At 58.5% G+C, this 18,149-nt stretch overlaps 1 protein-coding gene across 1 annotated transcript; it reads right to left on the minus strand.

The window, feature by feature from the left end:
- Positions 1-736: 736 nt before the first annotated feature.
- ST6GALNAC2 (ST6 N-acetylgalactosaminide alpha-2,6-sialyltransferase 2) lies at positions 737-11,077 on the minus strand. The gene is made up of 10 exons (XM_048323942.1): positions 10,693-11,077; positions 5,413-5,505; positions 5,236-5,293; positions 4,447-4,621; positions 3,531-3,696; positions 3,309-3,447; positions 3,040-3,143; positions 2,806-2,889; positions 2,122-2,221; positions 737-1,920 (listed from the first exon to the last, which is right to left on the minus strand). Exons 1-10 carry the CDS (start codon positions 10,815-10,817, stop codon positions 1,753-1,755), a joined length of 1,212 nt encoding a protein of 403 aa, XP_048179899.1. The 5' UTR covers positions 10,818-11,077; the 3' UTR covers positions 737-1,752.
- Positions 11,078-18,149: the final 7,072 nt, after the last annotated feature.

The following is an 18,149-nucleotide window of genomic DNA, read 5'->3' on the forward strand; positions in this document are numbered from 1 at the left end:
AGCACCAGGCTCCACCCTTGGCTGGGAATGTCCCTTATTGAGAGGGGAAAGGAAAGGTGCACCTTGTAGTTCCCAATATTTAATTCCTGATGCAGTGCCTGTGAGCTGGATGATTCCAGGCAGGATTGCAGCACCATGACAGCACTGTCCTGCTCTGATGGCACCTGAGGCTTGGCCAGAGCTGCTTTGAGGAGGTTTCAGTGTCTTGGCCAGGGGCTGTGAGGATCAGGCTCATTCGTGTCACAAAAGGTTTTGCTGAGTGTTTGGAAACACAAAATAGGCCTGACAGGCTGCTGTGGTGCCAGCGTAAGGTGGCTCTGATGGGAACAAAGGTTAATTTGAGACGTGGGAACACAAGATGGGCCCCAAGCTAGAGATTACATCTGGAACAGGCTTGGAGCCTAACCTGCGTCTGGGAACTGGCTGGAAGCAGCCTCCTGGGAGCTTCAGGGGGTTTGGAGGTTCCCTGGCTCAGGGCCCGGGTATCTTTTGCCATCTCTGTACACCAACCTTGTACAGCAAATGGCATTCCAAGCGGAAAAGGGCTGTGCTCAGAGCAAACGCATCTCCCAGTCTCAGTCTCCATGATTTAAACCTGTTCCCATCCCCATCTGCCTCTGGAGCTGTTCCCCAGTTGAAGTCTCTACTCCCTGTTACTGCTCCTCTGCTGTGGGAGGTAAAAGGGGGGGGGGGGTGTCTCACCCCACCCAGTTCATCAAAACAACAGAAACAGGAGTTAAGGAAAACAATCATTCAACATTTATGTAATTACAGAAAGTGGGAAAGTGTCTGGCATTACACTGCTCTGTCTCCACCCTCCAGCCCCACCAGCTGGAGAAGCCTCCCCAGGTGGGTCTCCCTGAGCAGTGCTGGTGTATGAGGGACAGCTGAAAGGTTCAGGACCCTCCTCTCCCTTGGGGTTTTGGGAAGGAAATTAAAAGAGTGACCATCATTTTGACCCACCTGGTGTGGGGCTGCCTCTCAGAGGGCACCACGGAGTCCCTGTGCAAGAAAAGCCTGACAAACGCAGTGCCACACACACATGGCTGAGGCCAGCATCACCTGGACGTGTTCCTGGTGTCCTGGCTGAGCTGCTGTGACCCTCCTTGTGGCTGATGGCTTTTGAGCCCCTTCCTTGTCAGAAAACACCAGATCTCAAGAAGGGGACAGTGACAGGGCCCACTGTGTGTCTGTCCTGCTGTCTGTGCCACTGACCAGGGAGGCAAACAGATCCTTCTGGAAGGTGGCACACGTCCACACAGCTGGCTGGAGTTGGGACTTTCTGCAGTCTGGGAGGGAGTTGTTCTCCAAACGTGCCACCTCCTGCCACTTGGTCTCCAGTGCAAGGATTTATCCTGCCTGCTGTGGTCCCACCACGAGCATTTAAGGTGAAGGGCATTTTCCATCATCCTCTTCCAGCATCATCCTGCCCCTCCTGTGCTCCACAGGGGCCACTACTGCCCCATAGCCACGTTCATGGGGCTGGCAGGGCACAGCCATGTGCTGTGGTGCTTCTGGGTGCCCCAAAGGCCACGTTCAATCACACTGATCCCTAAGGAAATGCAACATTCCTCCACCAGCTTCAGCTTCCCCATTATCCTCACACCACTGCTGGCTGTGGTGCAGCAGGTCTGCTCCGTGGGCTAGCTGGCCAGCTGGGAAGAGCCCTTGGGAGGGAGAAGGTGACCCTCAGGAAAAAGGAGAACAGCCACAAGAGTCCTTGAACTTGCCCCTGTGGGCGACCTCCCAGCCTCAGCGCTGGTAGAGGGTGATGATCCCTGCACGGTGCAGGCTCCTCCACAGCGCTGCCTCCAGCATCATGTCATGGTTGGCATAAAACACCAGAGGTTTCTTCTCCACCTCGTAGTAGTGGTCTGAGAACTGCTCGTAGTTGGCTGTGATGAACCCGTAGGCACTGACCTGTGGGGAGGGAGGTGGGGCAGACAGAGGACAGGGTCAAGGCTTCACCTCAGGTGGTCCATCACCACCACCACCACCACCACCACTCCTTTCAGGGACAGGGGACACGTAGGACAGCCACCAGGACACACTGGAGCCGCACAGCAGCCAAAGGGGGGATTTCCTTCTCCCCAGGAGGACAGTGGCCCCGTGGCCCCTTACCTGGTCACAGGTGTGGAGCGCGGTGAGGAGCATGAGGGCACCGGTGCTGGGCATGTAGAGGGAGCCGTACTGGGTGTTCAGGAGCTCTGACCGCAGGAACCTGACGGTGCCACGGCAGCTGTGGGGGCTCAGGGCTGGCACAGCCCTGCAGCCCCCAGACCCACACCCACCCTGCCCTCTCCAGTGGTGCCAGTGCCCAGTAAGGCAGCAGCACTGCGTGAAACACAGGGCTCAGGCGGGTTCTCTGACAGCTGCTCTAAGGTTGAGCTCATTTGCACAGAGATTAGTAAAAGGCACTTCTCTGCTGTTTGGAACCACCCCAAGCCAGGCACCTGCTTTCATAAAAGGCAGGAGAAGACCATCCCATTGGGCCCTACCTTTGCTCCTGTTAGACTGGGACAAAATGTAATTTGTTTTGGGGAATGGGAGTAAGGTGAGCACAGGCAGGTGTAGGAGGGGATGTGAGCTGTGCTGCAGTGAGCAGGAATGGCAGGGGGGAGATGCCTCTGCGTTGTGTGCAGACAGCAGGGCAGGGGTGGTTCCAGTGTCTGGGGGAGACTGGGACTGCACTTTGATGCTGGGCAGGTACTGGTCTGTACTGGAACGAGCAGAGGAGGGAGGCAGGCGGTCTGAGCCCAGCCCAGAGCAGAGCCAGACAGCAGCCACAGTGCTCATCACCCTCACCTTGCTGTCAGGTACTGCAAGAAATCAGGATGCAGCAGCTTGAACTTCTCTGCAGATGCCTCCGGTCCAAAATACTTCTGTGGCCTGCAGCAGGGCGAGGAGAAGGGCAGAACTTTGTCATGGGAGTCCTGGAGTTCCTTGGGGTTTATCCCAGTAGGGACAAATGTGGGGTGAGGATGGGCAAGTGATGCCTGCGCCACCAGGGCTGCTGGGGAATCTTGGGGAGCTACTCACTCGTCTCCCTTGTCTGAGCCCTCAGGCACTGGGCTGCCCTGGATGGCTGATCTCAGCATGATGTAGTCACGGATGTCCGAGGGGATGAAGATGTACTTCAGGTCCTGCAGCAGGGACACAGACGTGGCACTTGCAGGAGGGTTTAAGGACACTGCCCACGCTTGCAGCTGAGGACTGAGGGCTCCCGAGAGGGGAAGAAGGTCTCAGAAGCAAGCCCAGCCTGAAGGGACAATTTGGATCAACTCCCCAAGAAGCCCTCAGGGTCTCACCTTGCCCTGGGGGATCTGAGTGAAGCCATACTCCTCGTAGGCAATGAGGGAGTTCTTCATGGTGTTCACCGTGAAGCCGTAGAAGGAGACCTTGGTGCCGACATCCTCCTCAAAGCCTTTGATCACGGCACCGTTGAGCCTGCAGGAAAAGCGGAGAACACGCGTCCAGGGCTGGCATCTCCCAGCACCCACGGCCCCATCCTGCCTGGGATTCATCCTCACCTGAAGACCAGGTCGTGGCTGTCGATGGCCTTGCCCTGCCGTGAGCCGTTGAGGATGCCACCGTTGCCCACCACGGCACAGCGGACACAGCCCCCGGGGAAGGCGGCCCTGTCGAAGAGGTGCCGGTTGGCCGAGGTGTTGAGGAGCTGCAGGGTGCTGCCCACCACTGGAATGGAGTAGGATGTGGCCAGTCAGCGGGGAAAAGGTGTGTGTCAACCCCTGTGAGCACGGGCTACAGCACGCACAGAGCTGGCACAGCACAGCCAGGAGCAGCACACGAGGAAACTCACACCACCCCCGTGCAGGAAGAGAGGTCTGCAGGTGGGGTATGGGGACACCAGACAGTCCCTTCTCTTCCAGCTTGGTGCCACCTCCTCGTATCTCCCCCTGTTCCTAACCCTGCTCCAAACAGTGGCCACCCAAGGCTGCACAAGGCACAGGGATGTATCCGGACATCTCCAGCCCCAGCCCTGCAGATGCTGCTGCCTGTGGTGGCCACGTCCCCTCCTGACAACATCTCTTTGCAACAGCCACTGGTTCTCTCCTGCTCGCCGTTCCCAGCACATCCCAGCCCAGGGATTGAAGCCAGCGGCTGCCGAGGAGAACAGAGAGTGGGTTTGGGGTGGGAAGGGAAACAATCTCCGTGCACAACAATGGAGCGAGTTATCCGAGCTCCTCCGGCCCCAGTTAATAATCATGGACACACTGGAGCCTTTATTCAGGAAAATGTCACAAGATGCAGCAAGCGGTGTTTGCAAAGCCGCACCCTCTGCCCTTTGCCCTGGGAGGTGGGCTGGGGAGAAACCAACATCCCTGGCTCCTCTGCAGGGCTCCTCTGCCTGTCCCACATCTCCGTTCCCTTCCGCTGGGCTCCCCAGTCCCCTCAAGCTGCCCCACATCCCAGCTGGGTCTGTACCTGCGAGGGACAAGCCTTGCCAGCCATAGGGGACGTGTCGTGTCTTCAGCCTTTTCCAGCTCTCCAGGGTGAAGTGCTGGTCCCACATCAGCACGGGGGTGTCGAAGTGGAAGATCTCCCGAAACGTGAGGTCTGCCTTTGCTCTGGCCATCACCGAGCGGAGGCAGGGGCTGGGCTGGGAGGGAGGAAGGAGGATCCCCATTCACTCTCCAGCCTGGGTCTGCCTTCCCTGTGACACCTCCACCCCTCAGTACGCACCAAGGCGAGAACAAACCCAGGGACAGAAATGCTCCCTGTCCATCACACGTTCTGCTGGGTCACCCAAGCGGGGCACTGCCTCACGCCTCGGCTTCGTGTGGCAAAACAGCCTTTGGCACCCAGCTCAGCGGGGCTGGGAGAACCAGGGCTTACAGAGTCACCTGAGAGTGTGAAAGGTTCAGCACCTTCAGGTGAGGGCACCCCGTTAAAGGGCTCTGCTCTATGAGAACAGACCAGTGACAGTCCCCCCACCAGGGCCTGGGTCCATCCCCACGAGTCTCCAGCCTGGACTGCTGGCCCAGGAGTCCCCAGGGTTTGGAGGGAGTGGGTGATGCTGGCTCCAGCCTCCACACTGGGCAATGGCAGCAGGGAGGCCTGGGGAGGATCACGTGTGGATGGGACAAGGTTGCTCCTCTGTAAACCCCTTCCAGAGGAAGCTGCTCCTCCTCAGCCTCCCCACACAGCTCTTCAACCAACAAAACCCAGCACAGAGAGGCACCATGGACGTTACTGTGCTGTGCTAATGATTACCTGCTTTCTGCTGGGCTCCGGCTCCTCCAGCTCGGCAGAGGGCTTGAAGGAATTCCCACTGGGATGGGGGAAACATGTGGCAGAGTTAAAAATCCATTGCTTGGGCACTGGGGAACTGCACAGTGGGCAGGGAGCTCCCAGTTCCTGCCAGGATGGCTGAACATCTTCCCTCCTTACCTGTCCAAGCTGCCTCCAGGAGCCCACCTGCGGCTGCCAGCTCCATGTGGTGTCCCTGAGGGAGCCAGGACCAGTGGCTCCGGCTGCAGCAAGCTGGGAGAAGACAAGTGAGGGCTCAGCTGAGGAGGTGACACTGAGCACTCCAATATCCCCCCACCTGTGAGAGCCACATGTCTCCCCTCCACTGCTGCCTGTGCCCACCCATCCCCATCTGCAAGTGGAGAGACGAGGCTTTGCAAAATGCAGGGTCTGTGCAGCCACCATCTCCTGGTGAGTCCCACCACCAGGACTCCCACAAACCAAAAACCACAGCCAGTCCAGTCTGCAGCCTTGGGCGAATCCTGCTGAGACCTCCGTGGCTCTTCCCACCATCCCTGAGTCCCAAGAGGACCAGACTGGAATAAACTGGACAGACCAGCAGGACACATTTAATTGTTATATTGGAGAAGCAATCAGCAACCGGGGTCTGGAGGCTCTCGGGGTGCATGGGACCCCCTCTGCCATGGGAGTGGCTGGGGCATGCCCTGATCCTTCATTAGTAGCAGGGGCTGCCCACCCTGAGCAATTTGGGGTGCCCTGAGCCCCACGGGGCCAGGCTGAGCTGACCCAGCCCCTGGGTGAGCACTGGGGCTGGGGGTGGGCAGGGTCGCAGCCTGGCAAGCAGGAGTGGGAGCCCACAGGAGGGGAACAGGCTCCCATTCATCCCCACACAGAAAGGCCCTTCAGAGCCCCCCAGCCAGCCCAGGAGGCAGGTGCTGCGGCCAGAAGGGGGGTATTGTGGAGGAACAAGGGCTCCTTGTTACGGGATCTCTGCCTGGGAGCCTGGGGACAGGTAGAGGCAGGTGGGGAGCGGAGCTTCACCCCCTCCCCCCCCGGCACAACACTGCCTGGCACAGGGGCACAGCAGGCATTGGGTTTCTGTCCCTGCCACAGCCCCTGTCAACAACAGCAGCGCCCACAGCCCTGCCAAGGAGTGGATCCAAACCCGTTTGCCACCCAAATCCTGCTCCGTGCCACTCTGGGGGCATGGCATGACATGGGGGGACAGCCCAGCGCCCTGCCTGGGGTCTGGCACTGGGAGCTGGAGCATCTCCCCAGGCGTGAATGGAAAGGCAGTGTCAAGCAGGTTTTAGTCCCAGCACCTTCCTTGCACTATCCCAGTGCTGCCAGCTTTGGGCAGGGGATGCTGAGGGTGCAGGAGGCTGAGCCCCAGCAGCAGAGCAGGGCAGCTTGTAAATCAAGCCTGTGTGTCTTGCCCTGGTGTCCCATGGGAAGTCAGGTTCCCAGCAGGAGCAGAGTCCTGGAAAGCCCCCACCACTCCAAACACAAGGCTACAGCCCAGGGGTCAGCACAGCGTGGCCCCCACCAGCTCATCCCTGAGGCTTATCCTGGGATCGTCTGAGCAGGGAGAGAGAGGAGGGAGGGAAAATCCCCAGGAGGGTCCATCAAGATGCAACTGAGCCATCCCAGAGAGATGCAGAGCTGCATCTTTCTGCAGGGCCTTTCTGTTATCCCTGAGAGCATCCAACTAATCCCAGCCAGAGCAAACCTGCCTATTCCCTTGGCTTGCAGGGAGCAGGGTCTGCACACAGCAAGGGCAAGGCCATCCAAGGCTGTACCAGACTACACTGGAAGCTGCTCATTCAGCCCAGGCACTGACAGCACACCCTCCAGAGCAAAGCTCTCCCACACAGGTGTCCCACAGCTCTGGACACTGAGTGGGCTCAGCCCTGGGGAGCTGCCCTGGGGTGCAAGGAGCTCACCCCAGGGAGCTGCCCAGCCCCACGTGCTGCCTCCATCTCACAGAGCAGCTGATCCCCAGCCCATGTGCCTCAACAGAAGAGCTTATCAACACCTCCACCACCCAACCCACCAACAGACCAGCGACTGGGGAAACCTCCCTGCTCCAAGCCCAGAGCTGGCTCCTGCAAAGCACTGAAGTCCCTACGTGCAAAGCCCCTGGGTTGGTCATCCACCCCTTTTCTGGCCACCGAGGTGCAGCCCCCCTGAGGCTGTTACCCTCACCCACCACAGCCAAGCTTGAGCTGCATCCAAACAGCCTCTCCCAGCCCAACCACCTCCCCAGCCCTTTCCATCAGGTTCACAAGCCCCAGATGCACATCTCTGCCCACCCAGCCCCTCCCCAGCTCTCCAAGCTCTCCTGCTCTTATTTCTTCCCTTCCCCTTCCCTGCCTCATTCCAGTGCCTGCAGCACAAGGCAAAGCCCTGGGCACTGGCAGTGGGAGGGTGCTGTGCTACTTTCTGGGCTGCCAGGGATGCTGTGGGAGCCCCAGGGGGTTCAGCCTGGCTGTGCCCAGGGTGGAAGGAGGTGGGCACAGGCAGCCTGGTAGGTTGGCTCCTGCGGACCTTCCAAGGGCACTGGGCCCCACCTCCACCCATGGCCAGACACAGTGGGTGGCACCTGCTCATCGTTTCTTCCAGGACTTGTGCAGAACTGATAAATCAGTGCCAGCACCTCCCTGCACTTCCTTGCCAGCTGTGGGTGCTGCAGCCAGCTCCTCAGCACCGCTGCTGCCCAAACCCTGCCGGGAAGGGCGTGGGGCAGCTGGTCCCCCACCAGACAGCGGCTCGGCGGCATGATGGGGAGCCAAGCGCTTTGACGTCACCTGCCAGGATGTGGTGAAGCGCCTCGTGCTGCTTGGTTGACTCAGAAGATGACGACCCTGCCCAGGACCAACCGATGCACAATGGGGCTGCAGGAAGGAGTGGCTGAGGCTGCCCGGGCACTGGCGGTGGCAGCAGAGCCAGCCAAGCCTGGGTGCACTCCCTCACCACCAGGACATTCACAAATATGACGTTTCTGGTCCATGGCCATCCCTCATTTCCGGAAGATAACGCTGTGTGTGAGTGTTGTGAGCACACACTCTGGCCTTATCTTCAGCAAATACTCCCAGGGCCACACAGAGATGTTTGAGGGAACTCAAACAGCAACAAGAACCCGCTCTTGCTCCACCTCACCATGAAGGGCTGAGCTCCGGAAGCATCTTTCCCTGGTGCAGAGTCAGAGTGGCACAGCGAGGCTGGGCAGAGCTCCTTGCTCATCCCATCTGCCCTAACAATAAAGCCACAAGCAGAGCCAGCAGCTCACCAGTGGGGTTTGGAAGAGATGGATGGGAAGGGAGTGGAAGAGGGCTGTGCTCAGCTGAACCCCAGGGTCTCCAGGGATTTGGCTCCCTCCATCCCAGCTCTGCAGGGACCAGGGCATTTTGCCCATTTCCATAGGGCCACCAGCTTTGTGAGGAGCTGGAGGGGGACTCGGCGTTGCTGTGGGGAGCTGGTCCTGGGTTAAGGTTGCAGGCATCCGTCAGGGGATCAGCTTCCTCCTGATCCCCTTCGTCCCCCTGTACCTCTGCATGGAGACACTGCTCACACAAACCTTCTGCTGAAACTGAGTCACCTGCACCCACAGGTGAGGACCCTGACCCTCCTGTCCCCACTGGAGAGAGGGAAGGGAGTGCTCTGTGATGGCACCTCAGCCGTGTGAAATGCCGGCCAGCCCAGTTCCAGCTCCGGACTCAGCCCCACACCCAGGCAGGGCAGCACCAATTCCTCCAGGGACACAGCTCTGTCTGGACGAGCAGCACTCACGGGGTGCCACGTTTGTAAACACAGGGAATCGAAGCCAACAGGCCACACTCTGGCTTGGGCTTAGCTTTACGGGTTGAGTTACAACCAAGAGGAGGGTCCAGGAGAGCTTTGAAGCACAGGTCAGCTCTGTGTTAACCTCACTCTGGGCCTCTCTCTGGAGCTGGACAAGCTGACCCTTGGTCCCATCAAGGGGCTGTAGCCTGGGTTGACTTTCATGGAAGGTGACCTGGGGCTGCGGCAGGTCTGGGCAGGGTTAGCCTGACATGTGGTGGGGGAACCTGCTCCCTGCTTCTATCCCATGGGTTTCCTCCACACCCTGCTCTCGGCTGGGTCACAGACCCTGTGCCTGGACAGGAATGGAAACCAGCCGCGGCTGGTTTCCATTCCCAGCTGCAGCGTGGTCCTCGGGCACGTTCTGCTGCCCTCCTGGGCCCCAGTTTCCCCTCTCGTGGACATCAAGCTGCTCTACACCGCAGCCGGACTGCCCCGGGCAGCTCCCGGTAACGCTGCCGCTGGCACCGCTGAGCACCGGGCACGGCGAGAGTGGAAAGAGCCGACAGCCAGCCCGGGCTGCTGCAGATACTCGTGATCCACCAGCCCAGCAGCAGAGGGGACCTCTGCCTTGGGATCGGCCAAGGAGAGCTCCCAGCTAGGGAAGGGAGAAGGTCTGAACCCCAGGGCAGCCCAGCCGGCTGCATCCCCAGCAAATCCCGCTGTAAATCTCACCCTGTCCAGGACCGGCTCCGGTCCCCATAGCATCCCCCACTCCCGGGCAGCGCCCGGGCAGCTGGGCTCCGTCACACCGATGGCACCCAAAGGCACCCGGGAGGAGGTGAGAGACACACACAGCGCTCTCCTGGCCCATCACCTGATGCTCATAGGGGTCAGGGCAGCTGGTCCCGCAGCCCAAGCGCTGTGCCGGCTCCTTCCCCCGCCCGCTCATCCGCACTCTGCGGGGATCCGCGGGGCACCCCAGCACCCCCTCCCGCTTGGCACGGGGGAGGCTCAGGAAGGTGCCTCGGGAGGTTTGGAGGATGCAGGGAAGGCAGACGAAGGGGGAGTTGCAAATTGCTGGAGTTTGGAAAACGCTGCAGCCCTGAGTTCGCGAGCGGTGGGGGCAGCCCGGGGGATCCAGGAGGGCAGCCCGGGGGATCCGGGACTGGGGCAGCCGTGCCCTGCCCCTGCAAGGGGGGGGTCGGTGCAGCTCCATGGGGGCCAAACCTCCCCCGGGACAATCAGCCGGCTCCGATCCTGCACCAGCCCGGCGGAACACGCGGCGGCTCTGGCCGGCAGCTGAAGCGAGTTTGATCCTCACCCTCAGCCGTCCCTTGACTCAGCAATGGTTTCTTCGCATTGTGATGGGCTGAACCCACGCGGGGACCCCTGGAGACCCCCCCCCCCCCCATGGCCTCGGGGTCCCGCTGTGGGCAGCCCTGGGCTCGGCTGGTGGCCGTGGGCAGGAGCCGGTGCCCAGGACTCAGAGCGGGGGCAGAGCCTGCTTCCAGCACATTTTCCAAACCAGCCCACGGCCGGGGGCAGAGCTGGGATCACCTGCGCTAAGGGGCCCACACCGGCACCCCGATTCCCCGCCTCCATCCCAGCGCACGGTACCTCATGCTGGATTTACAGATCCCTGCCTCCCACCCCTCTCCCATCCCCGTCCCCCCTTACCTGGCTATGATCCTCTGGCTGGTGGGCGCCTCCACCGTAGCGTAGTAGTGACTGTAGAGGAGCAGGGAGGATGTTAAACCTGCCAGGAGCAAAAGGCAGAGCCTTTTCCAGTGCGGGGACCCCATCCCGGGTAATTCAACCACTGGAGCCGCGCAGGCGAGCGGGAGCGTGGCAGCCGGCCCCGGGCACACAAACTTCCCGGCCCCTCTCCTTTCCCAGCTCCGTAGGCGCGGACACCGCTGTGGACTGGCTCCGTCCTGCCCCGGGTGCCCAGCTGCACTTCGGAGCAGGCTGGGATATTCCTCCGGAGCGGTGGGAGGGAGGGTGTGAGCCGGAGGGAGGAGGCACCAGGCTGACTGGTTCAGACTTGCTGAGAAAAAAAGCACTTTTGAGCTGCTTTTTCTCCGAGCTGGGGATTAAACATTTACCCAGACCAGAAGAGAAGTGAGATTTTCTTTTTTTCTTTTTTTTTTTTTTTTTTTGCCTCCTCCACCCACCCACAGCTCACAAACAGGGCTCCCCTTTCTGTAACTTTCTTGTCCGACTCAAAGACATGCGATCACCGCCGGCTGCACCCACACGGACACCCGGCGGCCCCGCGGTATCACCTCCGAGCGTGTCCGAGGGCGCCTGCGGTTATTTTATGCGTATCAGAAACTGCAGGCTCTGAAGTCGAGACGGACCTTGGGGTGCCCGATAGCAGCACCGTGTCACGTACCCGCAGCCACCCGCTGAACCCTCCAGGAGGGCGCAAATGTGGGGGAGAAGGGGACAAGGGGGGACACCGGTGGGGTGCTGCCACTGAGGAGGAGGGGGGACATGGCTGGGGTGCTGCCCCCGGGTCCCCGGCCACGTTCTGGCTGAATGGATCGCGTGCATTTGCGGCTAACAAAACCTTTCGGGGCTTTGTGGCAAGCTCGACAAAGAGTTTGGGTTGGAGGAAAGGGGAAACGGGTTTGGGGGGAAATTTGTATGAATTATTTTGGTATTTTCAGAGAGGATGTGCTCCAGTTTCTTTTTTGAAAGAATATCTTGGTGTTATTTTGGTTCAACTCTGAAAGAACCAGCCTGTGAACTAAAGGATATGCATACCAAAATGTTTGTTGCAGCGGGGGAAGGGACTCGGCAAGCAAACAAGCCTTTTCAGTTGAACTGTAGGGATTTTGGGGGGGGTGGACTTTTAGGAAGTGACCAGACTCGGGGAGCAGCACGGTGGTGAGCCCTGCTCCATCCAAACCCTGTGCCCGTGGCTCCCTGAGCACTCGTGTTGATCCAGGCTGTCACCCACCTCCAGCCCCTCCACAAATTCCCTCCTTCATTACTCAGCCCCAAAACCTGAGGCCAAACCTCCGTCCCTGTTCCTAAGTCCCACTGAGCACCCTCAGGCCGGTGCACTCACTGTGGCTGCATTTTCTCCAGCACTCCTTTATCCCCTCAGATCCAACCACTCTCCGCTTCCTTTCCAGCCTGCCCAGACAGGTTCAAAGGAAGATAAAAGCCAAACACATTTTAACAGGAGTTTGCTTCAATCTCCACTTGCTTCCACTACTACAGACCCTCCATTGCCAGCCCTGGTCCTCTGGGAATTTTGGCTGTGTGGGGATGGCACCGAATTGGCATCCACAATGTGCCCAGGCTGCGGTGTGAACACGGGAGCAGCTCTGTGCCTGAGGCTGGCAATGGTGTCAGCGCTGGCCTTGTCCCACTGGGAGAGTGGGCACTGGACCTGGGACACCACAAAGGGATAGTGGCCAGGCTGATTTTAAAGAAAACTTGCAGACAACCCTCCCTGGGAGCTGTAGCAGGAATGGGCATGGGCTGTCTCAGGGAAGGAAAGAGCAGGCAAGGAGCTGGAAGGACAGGACAGATCATCACCATTTGGACACACAGGGAGGAAATCAAGCTTAATGCCCAGCTGCAGCTAAAGCTGAGAAAGGACGAGCAGGAAGAGGGAGTCACACGTACCCCAGAGCAAAAGGCAGCTCAGAGAAATGGGGGTGCATCGATGCAGGGATTTGATGCTTTTTGCCTCTGTCACTATAAGCTGCTCCCAGCCCTCAGGGGTACAGGCATTTTCTGGAAGACTCAGAGCCAGCAGAGCGTGGTTAAGAGTCTGGGGTCCTGCTCAGAGGTCCCCCAGCCTGGAGCTGTCCTGACCCGATGTGACTCAGGGTCTGCCTTGTTGGCTCTGACCCGCTGGATGTGCTCCCTGCGATCCGGTGCCTTGGCTCACGTGCTCTTGACTCTGGCCCTTCGTTAACCACAGCTAATTATTACCAACTGCTCAAGTAAGTCACAAGGGACATAGCAAGGCTTGGCTGCAGATGGATGACCAATGGTCCAGAGGAAGTGACTGGGGAAAGTCAGGAATTTGCCATTTGGAAACATTTATGGCCCAATCATGCAAATGCTGGTGGAGTGGCAGCTTCAGGGGCTGGAGGAGCTGGTTTCTTCACATCTCTCTGTTTCCATGATATATGGTTTTCTACTGTTGGTTTTATTTTCAGCGGGGTGAAAATGAGATGCACAGTTCTTCATCTGCTCCACTTGTTTTGTGCTACAATGCATTTTGGACTATGCCCCAAAATTAAGTGGTGCTTAATTTAGAAGTTAAATAAGTGTGAAAAACCTTTTAGGATGGTAGTTGCCAAATAAAGATTAGGAAAAGAACATAAAAGAAATTACAATGGAAACCAGCAAGTATCATTTTTAGCCTGGGCTTTTTATTCCAGTGATTGCTTCTTGGAAACAGAACCCAATCCCTCCCCATGGCTAGAGAGCACAAGAGGAAAATAAACACATTTTGCACCAGCTGGCTGCCAGCCACAGGTTGGTGGAGGAAAATCTCATGGTCTTTGCCATGATGAACTGTGCAGGTGGGAGAATGAGATCTCCAAAAACCTCCTGGAGGATTTATATATCCGAATTCATTCAGTATAGGTCAGAGGTACATTTAAGAAAGTGCCAAAAATCTGCTCATAGAGCAGGTCCCCGAAACGCAGAGCCTGGCCGCCGGAGCAGGTGGTTGTGTCACCCCCAGAGAGCGCGGGGCCATATGGCTGCCTGCGGAGGCACGGCCGTGGCAGCATGAAAAATTCATCAGCAGATGTCCCGGGAGGCTGAGGCACGGCCCCTGCCCGGTGGGGCGGGGAGGGCAGCAGGAGCAGCTCGGCCGCAGCTCCTCTCGCCAGGCTCCCTGCCCGGGGAAAAGGGGTCGGGCAAAGCGCCCGCTGAGGATGCTCCCTGACACTCCATGCTTGGATTTGTGGGTGTTGCTACAACCTAAGTCAGGAGAAGTGACCACACGGAGGATGCCTGGAGATGGGGGTGACAGCAAGGTGGTGGCTGTGCTTGGCTGCGGGACCTGAGACGCTCAGGGCAGTGCTCTGCCCTTCTGCCCACACCCCCATGCTGCAGGTGGGAAAAGGGGCTCAGGGGTGCAGCAAAACTGCTCAGAGAAGGACAACGAAGGTGGTGAAGGGTGTGGACACAAATCCTATGAGGAGAGGCTGAGGGAGCTGGAGTTAATAGGCCTGGAGAAGAGGAGGCCTTACCACTCTCTACCTCCTCCTGACAGGAGGGTGTAGCCAGGTGAGGGCTGGCCTCTTCTCCCTGGCAACCAGTGATAGGATGAGAGGACATGGCCCTGTGCTAGGGGAGGTTTAGGTTGGACATTAGGAGGAATTTCTTCACAGAAAGGGTTGTCAGGCATTGGAATGGGCTGCCCAGGAAGGTGGTGGAGTCACTGTCCCTGAAAGTGTTTAAGGAAAGACTGGATGTGGCACTCAGTGCCATGGTCTAGTTGACAAGGGGGTGTTCAAAGATTGGAATCCATGATCTCAGAAGCCTTTTTCAACCAAATTGGTTCTGTGACTCTGTGATCTCTGTGCCAGCGTGGCAGGATGTGGCCCATCAGGGAAACACACCCTGTAGTCCCCTCCTGATTCTCCCCAAAGCAGGAAGGTTGCTGGGAGAAGCCATAGGCTGAGGTGGCAGGTCGGGACCTCAGGAGCAGTGGCAGGACGTGGCTTAGGCTGGCTCATGTTGGCTTGCTCCCCGTGGCCCTGCTGGTCCAGCCCAGCTCTTATCGCAGGTGCCTGCACATGGCAGAGCCCTTGGCCCATGGACCGCTGACCAGGGCCCAGATAAGCCAAACACACAGTTCAAAGGCCATCCCCTCTCCACGGGCATGAGGCAACCTGGGAGGCGCTGAGCTATGCCGTGAAGGGGTGCAGAGCTAGGAAACACCTCTGAGAAATTAGGGTGACAATGCAAACTGCTGCCTTCCCCCTTCTTGCCAGCTCTGGACCAAGTAGAGCAGATGTGGGCTGATCCCCCAGTCCCGGAGGTCTGCTCAAAGCCACATGTCCCTGGGGTCAGGCCAGGCTCTGTCCCCAAAGCTGGGGGCAGGGGACACCATGTTTGAGTGTGGGTGGGTGACCCAGCCCCTTGTCCACCCACCTGTGTGGTCCTATCTGACACTGCATGGCTGCCATGGGGGGGATGGAGGGAATCTTGGCACATCCCCAGGACTCAGAAAGTGTCTTCCCAGAATTTACCAGCCCAAGGGCTGACCAGGCCAAGCTGGGAAAGCCCTGCAGCACCCAAGGTCCTGTTGCTCAGCCTTGCAGAGGAGCCCTGCTGCACCCCCTGGAGCTGTTTACCTGCAGGTCCCTGCTCCAGCCCCTGGAGCTGAGGGCTCCTGGCAGCTCAGCTGGTGCTTTTTGCACAACAAAGCCATGGGCTGCTCCTTTATCTTGTTCTCCCTCCCCTATTATCAATAGTTTTTCTGGTCCAACTGGATTTACCTGCTACCACATCCCCAGGAAAGAGAGAAGGTCCACACAGCGGAGAACCTCTCACCCTCTGCCCCCAAGGCCTGCTCCAAACCTCTCAGCAACTGAGGAACATAAACAGCACCTGCTAAGTCCCCAGAACAGAGCTTTTTGTGCTGACCTGGAGCAGGCACATACCTCTGCCACACTCCCACAGCATCCAGCCAGCCACAGAAGCTCGAGAGTAACATATCCAGAGGGAGCACCTCCATGCTGGGAAGCTGGGTGCTGTTATCCAGCTCTGGCTGCTCTGTGCCTCAGTTTCTTGCCTGGGAAGGAAAGAGACAGGAGTGACAATATGGATGTGCCACCATGACACAAGGCTGCCTTGGAGCCGTGTGTGGTACACACAGTATCTCCCTCCAGCACCTGGCTGGGTTTGGGGTTGGCTGCCACCTCTAGAAGATACCTTGAACCCCAGGACATGGTGCAGAACCCACCTTGTCCCTGCTCCTGGTAAGGCCAAACCCAAACAGGATCCAGAGAGCAGGGCTGGACTGACCAGGAGCAGGGTAGAGATGGGCTCTGCACCACTCGCTTGTACCCAAGATGCATCCCTGTCCCCCAGCAGGTCCATGTCTGCTTCCTCCTGCTTCATCCCTAGTCGAGGAGCTGTGTGAACACACAGCAGGACAGGGTGGTCTCTGCTTCTGCTGTACAGGTGAGCAGTCACACTGAAAGAGGGAAGAAGTGGAAATGAAGCAAAAAATTTGAAGCCCTGCCAGAAAGTTGACACCATGAGAGTTTCTGGGTGGCAAGTGGTTTTGGTTTCTGCAACCTGGTGGGGAATATTTAAAGGCTGTTAACTCTTGGGGAACTCCAGGAGATATCTGGCACAGCTGTAACAACAGTTCATGGTACTTGCCAAGAGCTTTTGAAAAAAGCTGGGCTGACAAAACAGCAACTTCTGGACATGCTGAAGCACATGCCTGGATTTGGATTTATCCCCCAAATAAACGTCTTCGTTGAAATCCTCCAGCCCCCAGAGCTCCTGGCTGGCACTGGGTATTGTGTCTGTGCAGGAGGAGGAGTTGCTGTGTCTGAGCATCCCTCAGGATGTCAGACCTGATCCCACCATCAGTCCCTCTGCTTGTGCTGCCTTCAGCTCCGTGCCATGCTGCAGGAGCAGAGGCCACACCTTTGCACACACCTTGTGACTGCAAGGTACCAAACCTCTGCTCCATGTGTCCCTACACACCCCAGGGAGCCCCCAGGCCATAAATTGCCGGCACCTGCAGGGCTGTGCCCAGCAGCGGGACACGTTGGCAGATCAGGATGCGCCAGACCCGGCACAATGACAGATCCCTGAACAGGAGCTGCCACCTGGTGGCACAGGGACAATCCTGATGTCGTGCCAGCCATAGAGACCTGGATTTTGGGGTGGCCCTGCACCATGGCACTGGCTCTGCCCAGCGGCACTGAGCAGGCTGGGGCTACTGCGGCACAGCCCGGCAGCGCTGCTTTCACCCTCGGGCACTGACCCTGCTGGGAGCTTGCCCAGTCCTGAGTCCTGGCTCTTGCCAAGCATGCTCCAGCTGTAGCTGCTCTCCACAGGCTTCGTTCCATTAGTTTTTGCCAGGCTGGAAGCTGGCCGGGAAATGCCACCTCCAACCCCGCTCAACTTCCTGTGGCCACTCCAGACCCGATGCCACGAGATCAGGTGGCTCTGGTGAGGCACAGCTGGACTTGTGCTCCAGGGGATGTGTCCCAGTGTGTGCCACACCTCTGCCAGCCCCCAGTGGGATGGGATGCCTTGGTGCAGGGGGGGCAGAAGCAAAGTGAGGAGGTGAGGGGGACCATCAGGTCAGAGTCGCTTTCCTGGGATCAGAAAGGATGTGGCTTTTAGCTTGCTGGGAAACTCCAGACCACAGCAAAGGCCCTTCTCCAGCCAAGATTATCCCTGATAACATCAAACTTTGTCAGCTATGTTGAGAGAAAAGCCTGGAGGGAACAGGCTCTGGGGAAAGCCTCCTGGGAAGTTTCTTTCCCTTGACTCTGGGAAGCCTCAGCACTGGGGAAAAGCGTGGGCTGGGAGCTGTCAGCCCCTCCCCAAAGCCTCCTCACCCACTGGGGAATCCTTGCTCAGTGGGACTCAGCCCCTTCCTGCTTCCCAAAGGATAGGGAAACAAAAGAGGAGGAGGGGGAAGGGAAAGGTCTAAGAGAAACTTCTTCCAACTTCTCGGGAAGAGAAAAGCTCTATTCAGGCAGGAAGAATACCCGGTGGAGCTGGTCACTAAGCAACCCACAGCAATGTGGTACAGCCTGAGGGACAGGCAAGGAACAAAACTGCCTCATTGTCCACCCACAGCCCATCAGAGAGAGCCTCGAGGGCCTGGGGACAGGGGACACCCCCAGGGACACCTGGGGACAGGGTGCACAGCCACCACGAGGGGCTGAGACGCCCAGCAGAACCAGAGCTCCTGGGTGCAGGAGTTTCTCCTCAGGCAGCTCTGGATGGTGACCAGCCTCACTCAAGCTTCCCTGTTTGCTGCTCAGGAAAGATTTCTGGTGTGCTCCAAAGCCCGTCAGGGCTCCATCATTCCCGACAGAGGCACAGTGCATTTCGGACAACTCCCTGCTCCCACCAACACGGCGGGCTCGTATGGGCAGAGCAGCCAGGCA

Source organism: Corvus hawaiiensis, chromosome 19, assembly GCF_020740725.1.
Source record: "Corvus hawaiiensis isolate bCorHaw1 chromosome 19, bCorHaw1.pri.cur, whole genome shotgun sequence".
In the NCBI taxonomy this organism is placed as follows: Eukaryota; Metazoa; Chordata; class Aves; order Passeriformes; family Corvidae; genus Corvus; species Corvus hawaiiensis.

Excerpts from the sequence above, each read along its gene's own strand:
- ST6GALNAC2 (XM_048323942.1), bottom strand. The coding sequence starts at position 10,817 with ATGGGGTCCCCGCACTGGAAAAGGCTCTGCCTTTTGCTCCTGGCAGGT. Across the intron at positions 4,622-5,235 it reads CGGAGCCCAGCAGAAAGCAG|CCCAGCCCCTGCCTCCGCTC; the intron begins GTAATCATTAGC and ends CCTCCCTCCCAG. Across the intron at positions 3,448-3,530 it reads AGCCACGACCTGGTCTTCAG|GCTCAACGGTGCCGTGATCA; the intron begins GTGAGGATGAAT and ends CTTTTCCTGCAG.